General features: G+C 37.4%; 2 protein-coding genes across 8 annotated transcripts in view; one reads left to right on the top strand and one right to left on the bottom strand.

Moving 5' to 3' along the window:
- Positions 1-15,902, top strand: part of LOC110841018 (adenosine receptor A2b) — a 58,488-nt gene extending 42,586 nt beyond the window's left edge. For 4 of the 5 annotated variants that reach the window (XM_087352173.1, XM_087352172.1, XM_087352171.1 and 1 more), the window contains 2 exons: positions 12,805-14,522; positions 15,315-15,902. In XM_087352173.1, the coding sequence (XP_087208299.1) occupies positions 13,623-14,522; positions 15,315-15,746 (1,332 nt within the window). In that variant the 5' untranslated portion in view covers positions 12,805-13,622 and the 3' untranslated portion in view covers positions 15,747-15,902. Of the gene's footprint in view, positions 1-10,784; positions 10,915-12,804; positions 14,523-15,314 lie in introns of those variants that run through there. The other variant, XM_022086330.2, reaches the window with a different exon arrangement.
- LOC110840517 (uncharacterized) overlaps positions 1-20,686 on the bottom strand; it is a 102,752-nt gene that overhangs the window by 65,115 nt on the left and 16,951 nt on the right. The gene's annotated exons all lie outside the window — the stretch shown is intronic.

Raw genomic sequence — 20,686 nt, 5'->3', positions numbered from 1 at the left:
AACGTTATTTATTCAGCGCCACCCGATATTTACACACCGCTGCATTTCGTGATCGAAACGAGAGCCAATATGGAAATTCGTTTATGATATGGAATTTATAACACGGATAAAATAAATAACACCGGCCACATGTTTATAACGGAACAAAAAATCAGGTTCTTGTTAATTTTTAGTTCCACAATCATCACAAGAAGTGATTATGGTTTGTTTGAAGCAATATTCAGGATATTCCCAGACGGTACTAAAGGAAAAATCACTAAATATATCAGAAAATACCTTCTTCTGGCCAAGATTCAAATAGGAGACTTCCAGATTTCGTTATATGGAAGTCCACTTGAAATATCTAGCAGCATAAGTATTCGATGCAAACAATTAAACCCTGTGATATAGCGGCAAATTCTCCGACACAGTTTTCATGCACGTAACCGGAATGTAAATACACAGGCGAAAGTTTTATAAATGTGTCGGTTAGTTTAATGAAGGAAATATTTTAGCGGATACAATTCCTGTTGACGAAATATTAGACACTTTAAAATGTGAAAATACTATAAATTGCCAACAGTCTTAACAGAAACTTCTATTTCTAGGATGAAACGCTCAGAAGATAAATGAGGTAATGTCGAAACGTCTCTGTATCACTTTTACATTACAACATACGTTAATCTCAGTAGAGCATAGCAAACAAAGATTAAAATTAATATGTCTGTCTCCTGGTTTATAGCGCCGTGTGATCTGATAGAAGGTTACCGACGTTTCAGGGGTTCTTGCTGCCTCCATAATCAGGACGATAATGGAGGGCCCTGATGATGGATACAGCAGGCACCTCTGAAACGTCGGTAAACTTCTACCACACTACACGGCGCTACAACCCAGAAGAGAGCCATCTTCAGGTCTCTCTTTTTTAAAAAATTAGGGGTAACATGATCACTAGCATACACTGCTTTAAAGATACGCTGCATACCGTCTGTTTCAGCCATTTTAATTCATGTCATGTTAACGTTTCGTAACAATATATATTACAACAAGACCTACTTAAAATTTAATATCACGCCCACAACCATGGACCCTCCATGCTCTTTGTCCAACGACACAACTTCAAAGCGAGTAAGCGAAAATTGCTCTACGTTACAGGTTTGTCGCTTGTTACCATCCTAGTTCCGTTATGAACATGAGGACTTGTGGTGTAATCTCCCTGCATAATTGTCTTCTTAATTACCTTTGAATAATTCGGTTAAAAAGTCCGTACATTTGTGTAACTCGATTTAAAGTTTGTATCATATCACTCTAGGCTCATCAGCTCTCATGCTTTATTTCCTGCATTAAAATCCGAATATCGTGAAAACTGGAATTACAGAGTAGATAAAAATCATCTTTTATTTCTTAAGGTTTCGCACGAACTGACGGAGAGAAAAGTAGACAGTTAAATAGCTAATGTGCAAATGGACCTTCGGAAACTGGTTTCTGGAGACCCGCCTGGGCATTTCATAAAATGAATAATTTTTTGTGTAAAATGATAGAAGTATTTCCATTCACTTTTTGGTTTGCACAAGGACGGTGCCAGTAAATGACATTAAAAACGAAAATGAGCGATGACTACCTGTCGGAAGCAGTTTACGTTCTCCGGCCACCTTCCACCGCCACGCACTGACGCAAATGTTGCGTGACAAATCACATCAGTTCTGAAGACGGATACAGAGACACTTTCCAAAGTGTCAGAAATTCTACCTACGCTGACATGGCTTATCCCCTGAGAAGACTTTATTGAATTCTATTGCTACGAAATTTCCGCGTCTTTTAATGTTTCGTTCACCTGCGCCTGCATTGATATTCATTACGTTTTTATCAGCATTCCAATTTCTGTATGTAATTTCAAAACCCATTCATCCCGTACCTGGTTCACCGTCTTGTAATCTGCACTGCAATTCAACAGTCTGTATCTTATAACGTTCGTGTTTTGGAAACTTCCTTTGTTTCCAGTTTATACAAATAAAATCCAATTCCTTTCTGTCCCACGCACCTGTTAAACGCCGTTCTGGATTTGTTTGTTTTTTTCGAAAGGAAATGTAATTCTGGTAGAGACTTAAAGTCCATTCTTCCTTGTCTTAATGACTTGACAGTAATGTAGTAATGTTTAGAATTCTTCAAGAGCGTTCAATTACCGCAAGTGAAACTAATTCACCCCTTTATTGTTACTTTCATTAATGAAGTTATTTTATTTTTCATAAAAACTCCTATCTACGTGCGCAGTCATATCACAATATTTATCTCTATATATCTAGGCCTTTAAGTGTACATTGCAGAGTAATATAAGTGTTCTAAATATTTAATAAAATCGTGTTATATATTCAATGCGGAAAAGGTTAAAGCAGTTAAACCTTCAGAATAGAAAATACATTATGTACAGCTGACAGATCTAGGGGTTGGGGTTTTTGGAAGCGAATATTTTCTCAGCAGCTCATAATTTTAACAAGAACAGAAATGCAGTAACGAACGAAACGATACTTACGAAGCAACGTCCTCAAATATCATCAAAACACACACACAATATATTATATTGTATTTATTATTATTTAGTGTTCTGTCAGACGACAGGTCCATATGAACAGGATCCTTCCATCCTTTTCTCGGACTGGGACCTGTTAATATACGTTCTTGGCAGATGATCCAGAAGTGGTTTGCCATTGCCTTCTTCTGTGTGTGAATGGAGTAATCATTGGGATGCCACGGAGAAACCGGGGAAGCCCCCGGAGGAAAACTCCGTGTTGCCTAGACCACGGCCTTGCCCAACACAAGTTATAAATTCGGGCACCGCCGGGAATCAAACCCGAGACCCCAGGATTTCAAGGCCACCGTTCTAACCGCTAGACCACCGTGGCGGTACGATATATTGTATTACACATATTTAAATACGAAGTTTAAAAACATGTTATGTTTGTTCACAGCACATGCCAACCTGACAATAGCAGTTAAAAGGTTCTTTGTTTTAAAGGCTGTTAATTCAGATCAGGTCAGGGTTTAAAAGTACGTATTCTGTGCTGTTTATTACCCACTTTCAAAACTTTAGTCGGCTACAAGGCTAGATCAAGTCGTCGGCACTTTTAGACACGTTACATGGAAACTTCCGAACAGAAATAGTAGAAGACGCATTTAACTAACTACCAAACTCTATGGAACACAGTCTTCCTTGAGAAGCAGACAGAAGCTCAGCTATTCAATTAACTCGCAGCCTATTATTAAAAATTCCATTACCATATTCACAAGAGCGCGCCACCTGTCCTTATCCTGAGACATATGAATTCCTTCCACACTCTCCCAAACAATGCCATTAATATCGTTCCATATACGCCTTCGAAACGGTGTCTTCTCTTGAGACTTTCTAAATAAAATTTTTGTAAGTTTTTCGCATTGTCCACGTGCGTCTTTCGATCTGCTCGTCGTAGTACTATTTACAGAGCAGTGTAAGTTATTAATATCCTCATATTTTCTTCATTTCCTTAAAACTAAACGTCCCGGAAAATGGCACTGTTTCTGTCTTTGGACATGGAGGAGCATAATATGAAAGGTCCGTTTGAAGACGACAGAGTCAAAGAAATTAAAACCATCTGCAAAACACTAAAGTCACAAATTTAACAAATAATTTATGAGCACTTTATTGCCGTGAAGAGAAATGTCAGAAACCCTGTAATACGTAATCGTACTATATAAATCTCATAATATATTAATGAGTAGAGTATTTTATAATCATTCGACCGAGTGTGTTAATCGATTAATGATCAAAACATGTCGGTTACTTCTTGTTCTATCTCATAGATAAAAACTCCAAAGAACAAAATTACTGATCAAACAGATCGCATAATATTTTTTCCTAACCCACTTTATAACACTATTTCTGAAATTCATCCACTCAAACCTGTTTTCTTCTGGCGGATTTATAAAGTCTCATGCTAATGAGAAAGCGAATGCTTATTTTGTCATCCTTTATGTACCGCTCACAGACGCCTACCCAGTGTCAATGTGCCAACAGTAAGCTTACACTTGATATGGCTACATACGCTGCAGGTAGATTACACTCTCACCAGCAATTAATCCTCCTCTCAACTTGCGTAGCCTGGAGATGATAGTCACACACTGTCTCAGCAGCTGAATGTAACACGCCTGTCTGATCCACTAATTACAAACATCCCTTAGGGAACAAGTACCAATGAACTTATCTTACCATAATTCCACCAACGCCATCATACGGTAATGAAATCGCGGTCGGTTACAATTTCGTACGGTTCCTCTACCAGAAAATCTAATTGAATTACAATTATAATTGCTTGCTCTCCACTTTGAGGCAGTATATACTATATTATATGTTTATTCTGAGTGTGCGCTAAATCTGAATTGAATTTTATTTACGCTTTTAGAATATGTCGAGATTTAAATTGTAAATTTTTACTTCATGCTAAAAAAAATGGGGCACGTACACCACAAAATAATAAAAGGTCCACATTTAAAAGCAAAGTCTTCATGTCTCTAGCTTAAAACTTTGAAAGTAAGACTAACACCGGAGCACACTTTATGTGTGTCTATTGGCCTGTATCTACAAAAGACGTCAGTCATTATTTTACTGCAGGCATGTTATCTTAAACAGGATAATCCTACGTTCCTCATGTCACATTCCGTAAGATTATAGCAAGTAGCATGAGGAAATACAATAATTACAAATATTTCAGCAAATTTCAAACACCGCGTTAATTTTTGAAAATAAAGACCTAGACGGTGTTAAAATTAATAACTGAAACCCAGTGTTCTCTTAAAATGTGACACACATATTATAAAAGATTTTAGGTTTTCACGGCGGTGAAGATGACGATGTTTTCGTTTGGGTTTTGTCGCCGTATGGACCCGTTGGTAATGTATCCAAAAAGAGCAGAAACGTCCTTTTTCGTTAGAGAGTCAATCTTCGTAGAATATGGTTGCTTAATAGAGACTGAAGCTCAGACGAATAAACTTTCCATAAAATAGCACTCTTGTAAAAACTTAAAATTCGTACTACAATTACTCTACCCTTAACTCTCCGAAGAGGAAGCGTCTTAGAATGACTGGCGTCCCGATTAATAATTAATTTATTAAGTCGTACATTCATAAGCCACATGCCCTAAGAATGGTGGTTCGTATTGGGCTGTCCCAGGTTCATATCACGACCTGACAAAATTTCTGTATACTTGTTTTGTCCCTCTGGGAAAATGTCGGTATAATTAGCGGCTCAAATTAGACCACGACCGCTTCCTCCCGTATCAGTTCAAATTCACTGATTATTCTGTAAACTGATGCTATATAGCCTAAGCTATTGAAAATCTCGTTAAACAAACCACAAATAAATGGGGTCTATATTTTAAGACAGTAAGTCCACAAACAACGGGGAAAAAATGTCGTAAACCTTTAAAGATTAAAGTTTTTACAAGAAAAATATGAGAAAGCAATCGGAAAGAATATATTTTTCTTGGCCGATCACTCAAAAGGAATATTTCCTAGTTACAGGTCTATCAAGTAACTGACATCTGGAGTAACACGTTTTATAGACTAGTTACAAATATATATGACATAAAATCAGAACAACGATAATAACGGATAAAAAATATTTCAAAAAATACAAAGGCTTAAACTAGTGGTTTTAATACCGTTATCAACGACTGGCATATCAGAGAGTTTTAGCGACTGGCAAAGAGCCAGACAACTGCTCTAATCTTCACCACTTCTGAATTAAAGTTGCATCCAGCTCTATAACATTTTTGTTTTTTTTAATTTGACTCTAAGCTTAAATCCATTATCTTATATAAAGCCAGACAGACAAACCGTAATTACTACAAGAAAAGTTCATCGGTAATGGTTTTACTCACTAAACAGTTAACGCCATGTTTCGTTTTATTTATGCTTATTGTAGTTACGGAACATAAAACCGACAAAATACCACTCTTTAGCAAAATATACATAAAATAATGCTCTCCGTTCAATTCTTGAGGCGAGCCAGCTACTGATATGTCTAACAACGAAGTACAAATAAACCTATTTAAAGATAGTCACGAATGTTAATGATGCATAAATACACACAGCCTACATTTATTCCATATACTGCAGATTTTAGCACACTCATAAATTCTATTTGACTACCCTCATTTAATCACAGATACTCTTCAGAATTAAGTAATCGATACTGTAACATTTATACATAACTCAGTGATAATATCCCGTAACACGGAGCAATCAGATATAGAACTATATGTCGTAACAGTTGAGGTAAGTTGGACTACTTCTTCAGCATAACTGATCATAAAAATACAGGTTTAATTGTCAGAACATAGAGATTAACACCAATTTATTGCATTAAGCATCAAAGCCTAGTATTCCTGAATATTTCGCCTGGTTTTAGCAAAGAAATTTAAAATCATGCAACGCGTTTTGGTCATAAATTTAATATAAAATAAATTACGTAAATGGCTAGCAAAGACTACGATAAAGACGTAAAATTATTGTATGTTCTGTCACCTGAGACATATCTGATTCACACGACGTTTCGGAGTTGGCTCACGATGTAATTTTCATACTGGCAATTGTTTTATTATTTTCATATTTATTATGATTTGTACTGTCATTTTATTTGTTCTAAGATTAATGCCTACCGTGACGGGTCGGATCAAACCTGAGACTTTCTGAATGCTAACGTAATAGCCTTTCATTGAAATATGTTAGTGAAACTACAAAACGTCGTGTAGACATATCAAACAAAGTTATAAAATGTATAATATCCAACAATATCTCCCTTGCGACAAATCATCGCACAGGAAAGGCGTAGATGCGGTATGGAGGGAAATCTCCCTCATTCTTTACTTCAACAGCAAGTGGAGGTGATTATGATGTGTATCCGAGAAAGGGACCCATATCAACCGGTGAACATGGCAGCCTCAGGCCGGTGTGAGCGTAGGAGCAAAGAGTAATAAATGAAAAGAAAGAAGACTGTTTCTACCTGAAGTTAATTACCCATGATTCACTGTAATTAAATTAAAGACCGACCTTGTAAAATAATTGAAATTTCTTTTGCGCTAGAAGCATTCGTAGTCTTTGACGAGTTGTGGTATAAAATTGCCTGTACATAAGAAAATGCCGTTTTTAAAGAAACCACAAAAATACAAGTTAGAGGAAACATTTGGAATAATTCAGAAGTGTAGAAGAAAAACTGCCTCATGCGTCTTTAATCCATCTCGATCTTGGTCAATACTCATTTCCGTGTGCATGTCGAGAGACTAGGCTATGCCAGATGGAATCATTTACTACACGAAAAATACGTTTTATTAAAAAGGTCAATCGTCTGCTTAAAATTAAATTTATTTTAAAAAGAAAAGTGACGCAGAGGTAACTGCCTTTTCTATGCATAGCCTTTAATTCGTTGTTTAATCTTCCATGTCTATGAGACTTGAAGATCAAGATGGCTTCGGTTACAGAATGAAGTCGAAATAAACTGACCACATGAAAAATCACGGTGGCGATAAGAAGATGGCCGATATCTGGGTTGTGCGCCGTGTAGTCTGGTAGAAGTTTAGAGACGTTTCGGAGGTGCTTGATGCCTCCATCATCAGGTCGGTCGCCTTGATGATGGAGGCAGAAAGCACTTTTGAAACGTAAGTAAACTTCTATCATACTAAGCGGCGCAATAATCAAGAAGACAAACTTTCAGAACAATAATTTATTTACGGCTGTCAACGTTCAAAATGTAACATTCCTATTTATTTTTACACCCATCGATAATTTTCATGGGATTTCCAATGGATCTAAACGTATATTTGTGCGTCGTTTAACATGATCAGCGGCCACAATGCAGAATAAAGTTACAATACAAATATATCTAATAAATCATTAGAAATAAATGCAATTTTTAAAAATTTGGAAACGGCAATAACAAACAAATATTATAGTCACAAATAAATTAAGGTCAGATTAAATTATATTGTAAATAATTGTCTTCGGTTTTCGAATCTGAAGACTAATTAATAAAAAATTTGCGCTGTTGTCGCCTGAGTTGCGACACAGTGTAATCTTGTAGGTAGTTAGACCAACAACGTTTCGGAGGAAAGTATCACTTCCATCACCAGGGCAATTGTTCCTCCGAAATATTTGAAACCACCAGCAGGACAATACGATCTCAGCTCAAAAAGCAATCCACATACAACGTTGTGATTTAGGCTCTTGTTTTGTTTTGGGTGCGCTAAGGGACGGATACCAACTAAAAATGTTTGCGAACAGAAATCTGCGAAGGATTTAGACGCAAGAGGGAGCAGGTAACAGGAGAACAGAAAGAATTGTATAAGAAAGAGCAACATATTTGTACCTTTCACCAAATATTAATAGGAATGTAGGAGCGTAAATTATAGGAAGATACAAGAAATGGTTACAGAATTTTAGATGAAGAACTTGCAGTGACACGGTCACTTTGGAGACTTTGACGCAGTAAGGATGATAATATTAAAAAGTATCTTAAGAAAATAAAGTGTACGGAAGTGGACTGAATAAATCTACGTCTTGACAGAGTTTATTGGCGGCATCTTGTGGACACGGTAATGAACCTTCTTGCCATTTTAAGGTAGTCACAGCATGTCTAATGACTGAGGAAAATCGTACGTACACACATTATACACATACATACCAGGGGCACTAACCACTAAGTTCAGTCAATCGTCGCCGGTAGCCGAACTAATTATGGACTGTGCAAAATTCTCAGATGTACAGACAGAGGGACTATATCGGACGCAAAATGGAACATGGACATTTTAACTCACTATTTAGTCGTAAACCTGCAGTAAGCGAGAAGTTACCGAAAGGATAAAATTGCTCATTCTAATAAAACAATAAGTTATGACTACCCGACTGCTACGTGCAAACATACACATTAAAATAAACACGAATATAACTTAACTTGTCATTTTGTACCGGTGTGGAAATTTGTCTGTCTTATTACGGGACTTGAGAAAATATTTGGATCTGAGAGGAAGGAAGTAACAGGAGGGTGCATAGTTCACCAGATATTTTCAGTGTTATAAAGTCAAGGAGGATACGATGGGCGAGATATGTAACACGCATGATAAATACATACATAATTCTATTAGTAAAACGTGACGGTAAGAGACCATTTGTAAGATCTACGCGTAGATATGAGGACAATATCAAAATGGATCTTAAAATTGGGCTTAATGATGTGCACTGAATTCATCTGCTCAGAATACGGACTACCAAAGCAAATTTTTTTAACATGACTGTCCTAATAATTAAGCTTGGAAATTTATAAGAAGCAGAAAACGTATTTATTATCTGAGAAAATATTAGCTTTTGAAAAAATGTCTCTGCCCAATGAAGTTAGCTGAATATGACCATAGTTATCACTGTAAGTAAAGTTAAGCTCGGTTCAGTGTAATTTAATACGTGTTATAAATATCACAACGTAAGCAAAAGAATTTAGGTCAGCGTTTCCTTGCCTATGGTCTGTCATCAGCACAGAGTTCATTAACTTTGTTGCCAGAGTACCACCTTCAACACGTTAGGCTAATCACCTGACCTATACTCTGTTATCAATATTCAGGCAATTTGTGTCATTATCCCGACGATAACAAACAACGTTTGTAGCCAATGTAATTACCTGTCTCTCGAGGGCATTTACTTTACACTGGAAGATATTTAATTCACATCTATATGTTTTGTCAAAAGTTTATTGATTTTAAGAACATTTATACCTGTTGCAAGTATACACTACTTAATTTAAGTATAAAATAAAATAATGGCCTTTGATAAACGTGATACATATGATCTCAGATTTACAAAACACCATAATTGTATATTTACAAATTTATAGTTGGAGCTCATTTTAGTCCATGGTGTACGATGAAACATATTTGTGCACAGTAAAGCATTCACATTAATAGAAAGGTAAGTAAAATCAATTGTTGTTGGTTAGAAATTTCAGGTCACACAATACCGGAAAATGAGACAGGAGACAATAAAACATAGAAATGCAAATATCTGTGAATACAGTTTGCTCACGTAACCAAAAGCAAATAGAAAAATGTAATTCTAAGAATAGACGTTCCCGTATATTTGATTGAGACTATTTAGACAAGATGTAAAGGAAAGTTATAAAATACAGTCGCTAAAGGAAATGTATCAATAATTTGCAAGTATTATTAAAGTTTTTCTCTCTGTTTCATATATAACTTTCCAGAACACCGCCATTACATAACAGAGACGTTACTACATAAAATAAGTCTTCATCGCAAACATTACATAAGTTTAATTGGTAGAAGCCACATCACGTCTCGCCTGAAAATCTTTAGGTCTTTAAAATCCCCCATCAACAATTAATTTCTTTATATTTTTTTTTAAATTTGCAGAAAGTTAAATTTAAAAAGCGACCCCAACTACACGTTGGTGTTTTCAACATCAAGCCACCTTACACGGCTGGTAGCCCGAGAAGAATTTATTAAACTGCGGTACCCATTGGACACGAGGCTGGGTGGCCCCAGATCCGGTCTGGAACTTGTGGCACTCCCCGGAACAGAACCCCGGCCTTGCAGATCGTAGCCTAGTCACAATATTGAAAGAAGCACGGTGTCCACAAGGGATTTTTTAAGACCTAGTCTTCGAAGGAAAGGGTTATGACGATGTAATCTACATTAAACTACGGCGACAATTTGTGATGAATGTCTTTCAGTTTTCTGAAGTGTCCACGGCTAAAAGTAGACGTCATATCATGGAATGGGTTGATCTATTTGTCGAGTTCTAGGCTTCCGTCTACAAACATTTCACAGTATCTGGGTTACCTGATCACTACGTGGATATGAGGCCTGTCATGTCAACGCGGTGGACGGATACTAGTTACAAACTGAGGTGGGTTTACATGCAGATGTTGCCTACAGCCTACGGCTAGCTAATGGTCCAGGGGATTATAATATCGAAAGTGATACGACACGACATGGACACTGTCACTTGATGAGGAACACGCCACAAGATCAATGCGTCGGATTCGAGTCATAGCACGTTGATCAGAACTTCAGAATCTGACGTTGACCTCAAAAAACAGATTCCAATTTCATGATTTTAAATGGTAACAGTTCTATAAGCCAGTCATTGAACATGAGCGGATTAGAACTGGTTTACAGGACAAAGAGGCATATCACTTACTTCACGTTCAAACTGCACCTAAAATCGAGCATTATAATTTGTATTATTCACTAAATATCATTAGGGTTATCAAAACCAGAAGTCTGAGGTGGGTACGTCGCATCAATAGAAGAAAAATTCTTAAGCTATCAAATCCTAGTCAGATAACCTAAAAGGAAAAGACCACTTCTAAGGTATAGACGTTGAAATGAGGATAATATTAAAATATATCTAAAATAGAGTGTATGTGTTTTGACTGTCTCCATCTACCTCGGGAATGTGGCCATGAACACCGTAATGAACCCTCGAATTACTTCCATAAGAGCAATTACGAGCTTCTCGAGGGAAATTCTGCTCCATGAAGTCAGTTAACTGCACATGGGCCCACGCTCATGTTTCTGTTATAATTTCCCTAAGTTAAATATAATTTTCCTCCATGAAAATGTGAATGACAAAATATTAGAAGCGGTTTTAAACAACGCCGACAAGCTTTACCTATAACTGTACTTCGCAAATATTTCTAAACACCAACGTCGGTTACTTACGGCCACCTGACGCAGCTGATTGCGAGCGAAGTCTTTGCTGAATTCATTTGCCGCGAAAGCTATAGAATAATCTTTTATAAAATTATAGTACGGATTGTAACGAAAGGTGCACTTGTAGGAAGATACCAACTATGAAAATTTACTTCTATTTTCCTTTTAGTGAATGTTTACTGGTATTCCTTGGTAATTTGTATGTTTTAAAATAATTTTTTTACGGAGATAAAAAACTTACGAAGGATATTTGAATTAATGGGAAATAAGAAAAAATAATAAATATAAACTACTGGTTAGGACGTGGGTGAGGAAATTTTGGCTCGCAGACAAAAACCCGGCAACTCAAGCGATTTGGAAGGAAAGGTAACCAAGAACTGACATAGAATCTGAGGTTCTCATTGCGACAAATATGAAGATGGCTGTCTTCTGGGTTGCATTCACGTGCAGTCTGGTAGAAGTTTGCCAACATTTTAGAAATCGATACGTGTTTCAGAAAGACGTAAAACAAATTAATTCAGCGTCTTCGTTTGCTAGTTTTTACTGTAAATCCGTATTAACATATTTTACAAAATATTATTTTTAATTGTAACAGCTTCGAGTTCAGTAATAACAAGTTATTCCTCGTATCAGACGAATTCATACAGCAGACTGCTGAGAAAACTTTCTGCACTAGACAGTTACTTCATATAGGGCTATACTAATTAATGGAAAGACGCAGACACACGTTAATAAGCACTTTAAATGTAACTAGCTTATGATAATTTCACACACTTTCCGTAACATCGATAAGACTGAAATTTTAAAGGAAATATAAATTATAATAAAAGATCTACTATTACGCCAATGTTTCTATCCACAAGTGTGCTTTTAAGCAAGAAATAAAATTCTCTATGACCATCGTCCCAATGTTCCCTATACTATATACCAAGCGTTCAACATGTCATTTGAAAGACGTATAATCTTCTTTGTGCCAAGATAAACTTGCTTTTGGCAAGCGTTTCGAACTAAGCAGAAATAAGTTTTCAGCAGTAACAGAATGGACGACGTTCAGTGAAAGTTGTGTATTGTTTCCTTTCAGAACCCCTGGTGGTGTGATGGGTGATGCGCAGAACGTGGAAGAGTGGAAGAAGTTCATCTCTCGAACAACATATCACCAATATGCACGCAGAGAGATCAAACACGAGAATTCAGCGTTTATTATCAATATAGACATCATAGTACTGGAAGTGACATTGATAACCACATACGCTGCATGTGAAAATTTGTCATTTATTTTTCGTGAGTGGTGGAATTAAACTGAAACAGAAGCAGACAAGAATTTGTTGAGTTACGTTCGTGTTTCAAAGCCTCACAACTTTGTAACTTCCTACCTACTTTCGTTTACAAATCTACTGAGTATTCTGCGATAAAATTCAATTGTTAAGCTGCCATCTATAGTGTAACATCAGGATGCGAAACCTATATATCCGATCCAGAACAAATCTGTTGCAGACATTGAGTACACTTCCACATAATCTGTAGTTACATGTATCTCCCCAACCATACAAAACAATAAAAGAAATAAGCATATTTCTTTTGAGACATCGGTTCTCTGGGGATGTTCGTGTTGACTGCATATGTTCCATTCTATAAAAGAAATACTTGAAAATGTGGACCTTGTGCAGAGACCTCGGATAAAAGTAACACGTGCCAAGTTTCTGTAATATCCCGTCGTTGAGTGAAGTGAAGTGGCTCTCCTACATATTAAGTTCCGCTTGTCACACAGTCAAATAAGGCAGAGCTCACGAAAAATGAAGGAACAACAAGTGAAAATTCGTTATATTATAAACGTGACTCCAGTAAAATATTACGTAACATAAAGAACAATCTAGTTCCAGAGCATTCCATTCTACGACAATGGCTTCATTGATTCCTCTAGAAACTTCACCGAAAGGGAACCACAGCGAAGAAGGCCCCTCTGAAAGTCACGATTCTGGATTTACAGGCGTCGCTGCAAGTCAGTTACAGACCATGCACCGAAATATTGACAACATCACGACACGCGTCTCCCCGCGTCTTGACTCGGCGCCTTTAGTCGTGGCTGCAGCCGTTCTTCTGGTGTTCGTTCTGTCGCCAATGATACTTTGCGGTAACTCCCTCATCCTTACTGCCGTCTACAGGTTCAAAAGACTACGGACCCCGAGCAACTACCTTCTCGCCTCTCTTGCATCCTCCGATCTGGGTGTAGGACTGTTTTTGCCTGTAGGCATGTACCTGGAACTCACTTCTTCCAATAGTGACAGTGTTGGAGAGACTGTGAATATAGGATTATGCCTCATACCATATTGTTTGGCCATTTCGCTGTGTAGTGTTTCCGTGCTTGTAATGGCTGCTATAGCTGTGGACAGATTTACGTCTCTAGCACAACCTCTGAGGTACAACAATCTCATCACACACACATCGGTAGAGCGATACATCGCTGCGTTCTGGTTGTACGCACTGTTAGTGGGATTTTCGCCTCTAGTCTACAGCCAGTGCATCGCAGCGAGTTCGTCGTTGTACGACCGCAACTGTTCATTTGGCTCCGTTGTAGCCACTCCCGTTCAGCTATTCCTCTTCTGCTCTGTGTACGGCCCCAGCGCGCTCATCCTGCTGGGTTGCTATTGTTACATCTACGTGGTGGCAAGGTACCATGCCAGAGCGATCTACTCCGTCGAACTATCCCTCAGACAGCACCAGGACGGTTCTCACTGCCGCTACGGACAGACGCTGGCAATCACAGTAGGCTTCTTCATCTGTCTCTGGCTGCCTTTCCAGGTAATTAAACTATCACAGAAGAAAAATTAACCCTATGATCAGCTCAAAAGTCGTACAGCTACTTCGGTGGGGCGTGACGTTAAGTTAGGTTACTATTTCAATTGAGAACAACTCATGGTCATATCTCACATCCTAATGAACAATCAGTAACATGGATGTACAGCTGAGAGATCAGTTTCAAAATTTAGTCAATGGTGCCCCCGGATGATGGAACTCCTTTTTATATATTGGACAGGAGGAGACCAGATAATCTCCATAGAATTATTCTGGACTCACTAGTGAAGACAAAATTGAATGTTAGTGGCGGATATAGAACCCCCACTTCTCAGTTTGTAGACCATGCCTTTGTTAATTTCTTACAAATTATTTTAATACTATTGTTATTATCAGCAAACAAATTAAACTGCATATTATTTTTTAAATCCCTCCACAGCTTGTAAATTAACGTATTCCTTAAACAAAAGTCAATCAGATCTGTCTTTTATAGCCTGCAACAGACATAAAAATTACTATCTTGGGATGTTTTACCAAGTAGTGTGGTAGAAGTTTAATCGACGTTTCAGAAGTGCTTACTGCCTCTATCATGGACTTATTGCCCTGATGATAGAGGCAGTAAGCATATCTAAAACGTCAGTGAACTTCTACCAAACTACACGGAGCAACAACTCGTAATTTAGCCATCTTCTTAGTCGACGTCGAGAGAACCCCAAAATTTCACTCCATATTCCGTCTCGTTCTTACAATCACTGAAGTGGCATGTATTCATATGAATTCTCTCCCTCCACTCCACAGGTCTGTATGTTACTGGACATATTTCGTGGGACTCGTATCCTGAGCGAATGGACGTCCATCTATCTCGCCCTTCCAGTTTTCGCAAGCAGCGCAGTAAATCCGTGGGTATACGGTTACCGGAACTCGGAAGTACGAACTTCTGTTCAGAGAGTAATGGAGGAACTTCTGACCAGATTAGGCTTCGTTCCTTCACACTACGGCTGCTCTGAACTTCTTGCGGCTGCTAATGCAGACCAGGCCGAACTCAACAGCTTTGCGTCCCATGTCCGCCTCTGTGCGGTCTCGCCAAATCGAACCACCCTTCTCCTCATCCCCTCGACACGACAGGACACAGCTGAGGGAAGCACAGCAGTGACCTCCGTCAAGGAAACGGTTGTGCATCTAGAACTTCCGCCTGAGACACTGACCAACGGCGAAAAAGTTGTCATGTAACGCGCGGATTCGCTGAACAAGCACAAACTAATGACAACTAGGGGATAAGTTTGAAATGAACACGATTGTGTGTATGGAAGTGAATGGTGTGTTCATATTTTTGTTTATACGTGATATATTAACATCTATAAAGAATTAAATAGTCTCTGAATTATATACACACATATTTATTGACCTTAAATTTGTTCTTTAAACATGGCTTCTCCCTAATCTTTCTGCTTCTGAAATATGCGTTATCAAATTGAGAAATGTAGAAAGATACAACGCATAATTGTAATTCAACTGAACTCAACTTGCTGCTGTAAGGCAGGGTACCTGCTGTGTCCGACATGTTTCCCAACAGTTCGTGTCATAACAACATCGACTCGATATTAAAAATTTACATTAGTTAACTGCATTAAAACTTAAACTCGTAACTTCATGTATGTAGAAACATTTCTTTCCCCACAGCATTGATTTGTTTTTTTTTATCAAAATTTCTTTCAAAAGTCATTAAGAGCAGGTTAATTTCGATAAATACTTAATAAATTCATGAGCCGGGATAGCTCAGTCAGTATAGTGACTAGCTACGGGCTGGACGGCCGGGGTTCGATCCCCGACGGGGACAGAGGATTTTTACCTCTGGCCTCTGCGTCCAGACCGGCTCTGGGGCCCACCCAGCCTCCTCTACAATGGGTACCGGGGTCCTTTCCCGGGGGTAAAGCCGGCCGGGGCGTGATGCTGACCACTCACCCCCATCTAGTGCCGAGGTCAAGGAAGAGAGGAGCTATACCTCCACTCACCCCAAACGCCTACATGGCGTATAGTGGGACAAACTTTACTTTACTTTACTTAATAAATTCAGTTCATGATACGCTGACTTCTCGCTCAATGTTAAAATCGTAAAGGTTAAAATAAAAATAAAAATTTTTACCCACTACTTTGAATGAGTGAGAATTTCTATCGCCGTGATTTAGTGAAGTTATAATCTAATAGGTATATTTTATCTCGGGACTAAATGACCCGATTATTCTAATCGAAACGCATATTTCTAAAAAAAATCTTTTTCCAAGTAGGAATATCTCCTGCACATTTTTATCGGAATGAAAATCTCGCTATTTGTAAACTTAGCACAGTATAATTTAAAAAAAAATCTTTAACAATTTTTGTCATAAATCAAATAAAGTGTAATGTAGTACCACACTCGTTCTTGTTCCCCATACTACCACTACGACGTAAAAAATCTTGAGACACGTTGAATAAAGCGATGAAGTCTGTTGGGGAAATAAATACTAGTCGTCTCAATAAAATTATTCGTGGTGGTCTTCTAAGCTGACAAGCCGTGTAGCATTTTGGATATATGACTTCAGTCTTGAAGACAGAGACACTACATTCCTCCGAAACGTTATTACAGGGCCAAAACGCTTCAGTCTAGAAAATTGTAATCTGTATTTTATATCAAAGTGAGAACCTCACATCCAGGACAGAAATAATTTATAATCTGAAGTGTACGCTATATGAGTAAATGTTAACTCTTATAAAATATATTTCTGTGAATTTAATAATTCCGTCACCTTCATTTAATTTACATATAATTCTTTCCATAGTAATAAATTGATGCTCTTTTCAAGAAATTCATAATTGATGTGTAAAATTATAATTTGTTGTCAAATATTCTACTCCAGAGTAAGTTTAGTATAACAGTTGCTCTTCTGTATTAAATAACCAAGTCTTTCTGACAGAGAACCGATTACGTTCATTTTTAAACGTGGCGTTTTTTATCTGCCTCGAGTGTCCTTCTGGCTGGATCTGTCGTTGTAGACACAATTCTCTAAAAATAAATATAATCCGATTCTCACTCGTTTGTCCACTTGCACACATACACTGCAACATTTCTAGAACTCCTCCTCAAGGACTGAGCAGAACTAATGGGGCCGTTTTTCACTAAGTTCACAGCCTAAGCGAAATATAAAATATCTCTTTGTGGTATGCTATGCATCCTCAATATATTTCCTTCCGTTTAAATGGTGAGAAAGTAAGATTGTTGTCAGTTCATCGAATTGTAGCCACGTCATTTAATGGTCACATATTTCCTGAAGAAAACGAAAAGTCATGTTTAGCTGTACTTTTCTGTATACCTCTGTCCCTTTTATAAACTACAATCAAAAATATTCTTTTCAGATGTAAAAAAACTCAAAAATCGCGTATCGAATTCTGAATGTATTGGTTGAGAGATACGCGTTTCAATAAAGGAATTATAAGAAATGGTGCTAGAAGTAGGTTATTTGCCATTTTAAACATAAGAACTCAATCCGTATAGCGAAGAAAACAGAATTTCAGCATTTTTACGGGCTTTTAGTTAACGCTGTTCAAGGAAACAATTTCTGTTTGCAATTGAGATTCATATAAAATCCATAAATCAAAAATACGAAGTTACTGATCGTTAAAGCAGTTTATTATATATACAGTCGCTGTCAGGCGTTGAAGGGCTGATGTATCTAAAAGATAGACAGCAACATCCCGTTAAACTAATTTTTATCGTTGACTGTCATGCACGAACCAGCTGATATGCTCACCATAGGGCACCGAGTGACCCAAAGTGTTCGGCGAGTGAAGTGTTATTCATTTGGAACCCCGCACGTACATCCATTAAACAAAACACGCTCAAATAACCGCGAAATAAGTATGGTCTGTGTCTTCAGCCCTGCTGTTGCAGCCAAGAGCAGAGTGGTTCGCGTTTAACCTGCCATTCTTGACAGGTCGACCTATCCAGAACATGGGCGAATACGAAGTACGTGTTGGTGCCTCTTAGAGGGATGACTCAGAGGTACACATAGGTACTCCTATGTCACAACAGTATTGTAAAAGCGCAATAAGATGGCAGCCCTCTCGGCTGTTGCACAGTGTAGTCTGTTAGAAGTTTACCGACGTTTCAAAGCAGCAGGTACCTCTGAAACGTCGGTAAACTTCTACCAGACTTCACTGCGCGACAACCAATCTTCAGACTCAATCTTCAGAGAATTTTAATGTTCAACAATTAACTCTTTATAAATTAAACTATGCTATTTTTCAGTTCCTGGTATAACAAAATAATATTCACCTGTCACACAAAACGTGATTTTATAACGCTCGCTTAAAATACCTTTCCCTACTCAACGTCATATAAACTAACTTTACAAACTTTGTCTAACGAAAATATCAGAATAGAATGTAACTTATTTCCTCCAAATGTACCAAATTCTGCACTCTGGCATTCTTTTATTTCTAGCACGGGAATGTTATTTGTTGACCAATAATAGAACCATTGATATCTATCATATTCCAGTCCCATACATTTCGTGACGAAGAATCTTTGTGTTATGATTAAATAACAATCTGAGTCGAACATTCTATATCCAAATCTGTAGAAACAAATTGTGTCCACTAAAAATAATACGCATACAATGATCTTAAGCTCATGTTACATTCGGCATTACTGTATTAAACTCACGAAACAAAATTTGAAGTCGTTCAATCTTTTCCATCTGCAAATAAAACAGAACAAAATATGAAACAACATTCAAATTCAATTACGTTTCGTTCTCAGTCACTGGGCACTTCCAATTTGAAGCACAAACGGCAAATTTCGTCTCTCGTCCTGTTTAATTGGGCATGTTAAAATTCTCTGGCTCGTGTAGCTTAATAGAAATTCCAGAGATTAATATTCATACATCAAATTGTAAATCTGAACAACTTACATAACATTCAGCCAGAGCAGTATTGGTAAAGAACTGAAATTAACTTTATTATGCACATAATCGATATTTTAAATTCATATTAGTTCTAAGTAATTAACAGGTACAGACTTAAGTATAATTCAAATGTACACAGAAACTCAGGAATGTATTAAACAAGTCTGGTTTGTTTGTTCGGTTTGATAGTCGATCTGAATGATTTTTATCCACGTCACGTTCTCAGATTACAGCCGTATCATTTACACTTTCCGATTTTCTCGATTGAAAGCGTGTTATTGCTACAACGAGCGCAGATTTCAAAGGACCGAGGCTTTTCTGTCCCATCGCCTTCTCATTTTATAAATGTCGTTCATTGGCATTCCTTGTGTTTTCCATGCCGCTTTGCACTAAGTCTCTGAAAAACTCCTAATGGTGAACACAGAGCATACGATCCGTGAAAAGATGCATTAAGCAGTACATAAATGTAACATCTTCTATCTACTCAGATTAAAAGCAGAGCACACTTCAAAGAAAATAAACTGATTTAATTTAAAAGCACTTTGAGTTCAAAACTTAAATTGAAGCATTAAAATAAAAAAGGTGTGTCAAATGAGTAATAAGAGAACACCTGTTTGCTGCATAAGGTGCGTAAATCCAAGCAGAAGATTCCTCACGTTCTGATGTTTAAAAGCTCATTAATAACGTTTTAAAAATATACCTACAAAGCTGCCACTGGTTAAATTAAAATTTAATAACTGCATAATATGGTACTGAATCTAATTATTACAAGTGTTTACATACCGACTTGGCTTATACAGTAATTGGATACAAAATGTTTTTGACAAAATGGTAAAATCAATATGCCCAGCAGCTGTTAAAATAATTCCATGCACAAAATTCAAATTTAGCTTCAGTGTTTCTTAAAGTATATCTTCATCATCCCAAAAAAAAGTAGGCAATGGAAGTTCATTGCTGATGGCTTCAGATTTCATTACTATTGATTAACTCATTTGCTACCAGACGTCGCCAACGGAAGCTGGAGTAACCGAATTTCCTGCTAACCAAAAAACATCAATAGATACGATGGTCGTATGAGTTACCGTGTACCACCGGTAGTAAAAGTAAACACGTTCAAACAATATACAAAATTACTTCACTTTGGAAAGATTTTGTACATACATAATTTATTATTTTAGGATCACATCTACTAATTACCTACAGATGGATTGCTTTATTCAAGTCTGTAGA

Source organism: Zootermopsis nevadensis, unplaced genomic scaffold, assembly GCF_977971745.1.
Source record: "Zootermopsis nevadensis isolate Lab colony 2312 unplaced genomic scaffold, Znev_1.0 Znev_ptg000020l, whole genome shotgun sequence".
Lineage (NCBI taxonomy): Eukaryota > Metazoa > Arthropoda > Insecta > Blattodea > Termopsidae > Zootermopsis > Zootermopsis nevadensis.
The sequence above is the reverse complement of the archived record's forward strand: the minus strand, read 5'-3'. Positions and strand labels throughout refer to the sequence as shown.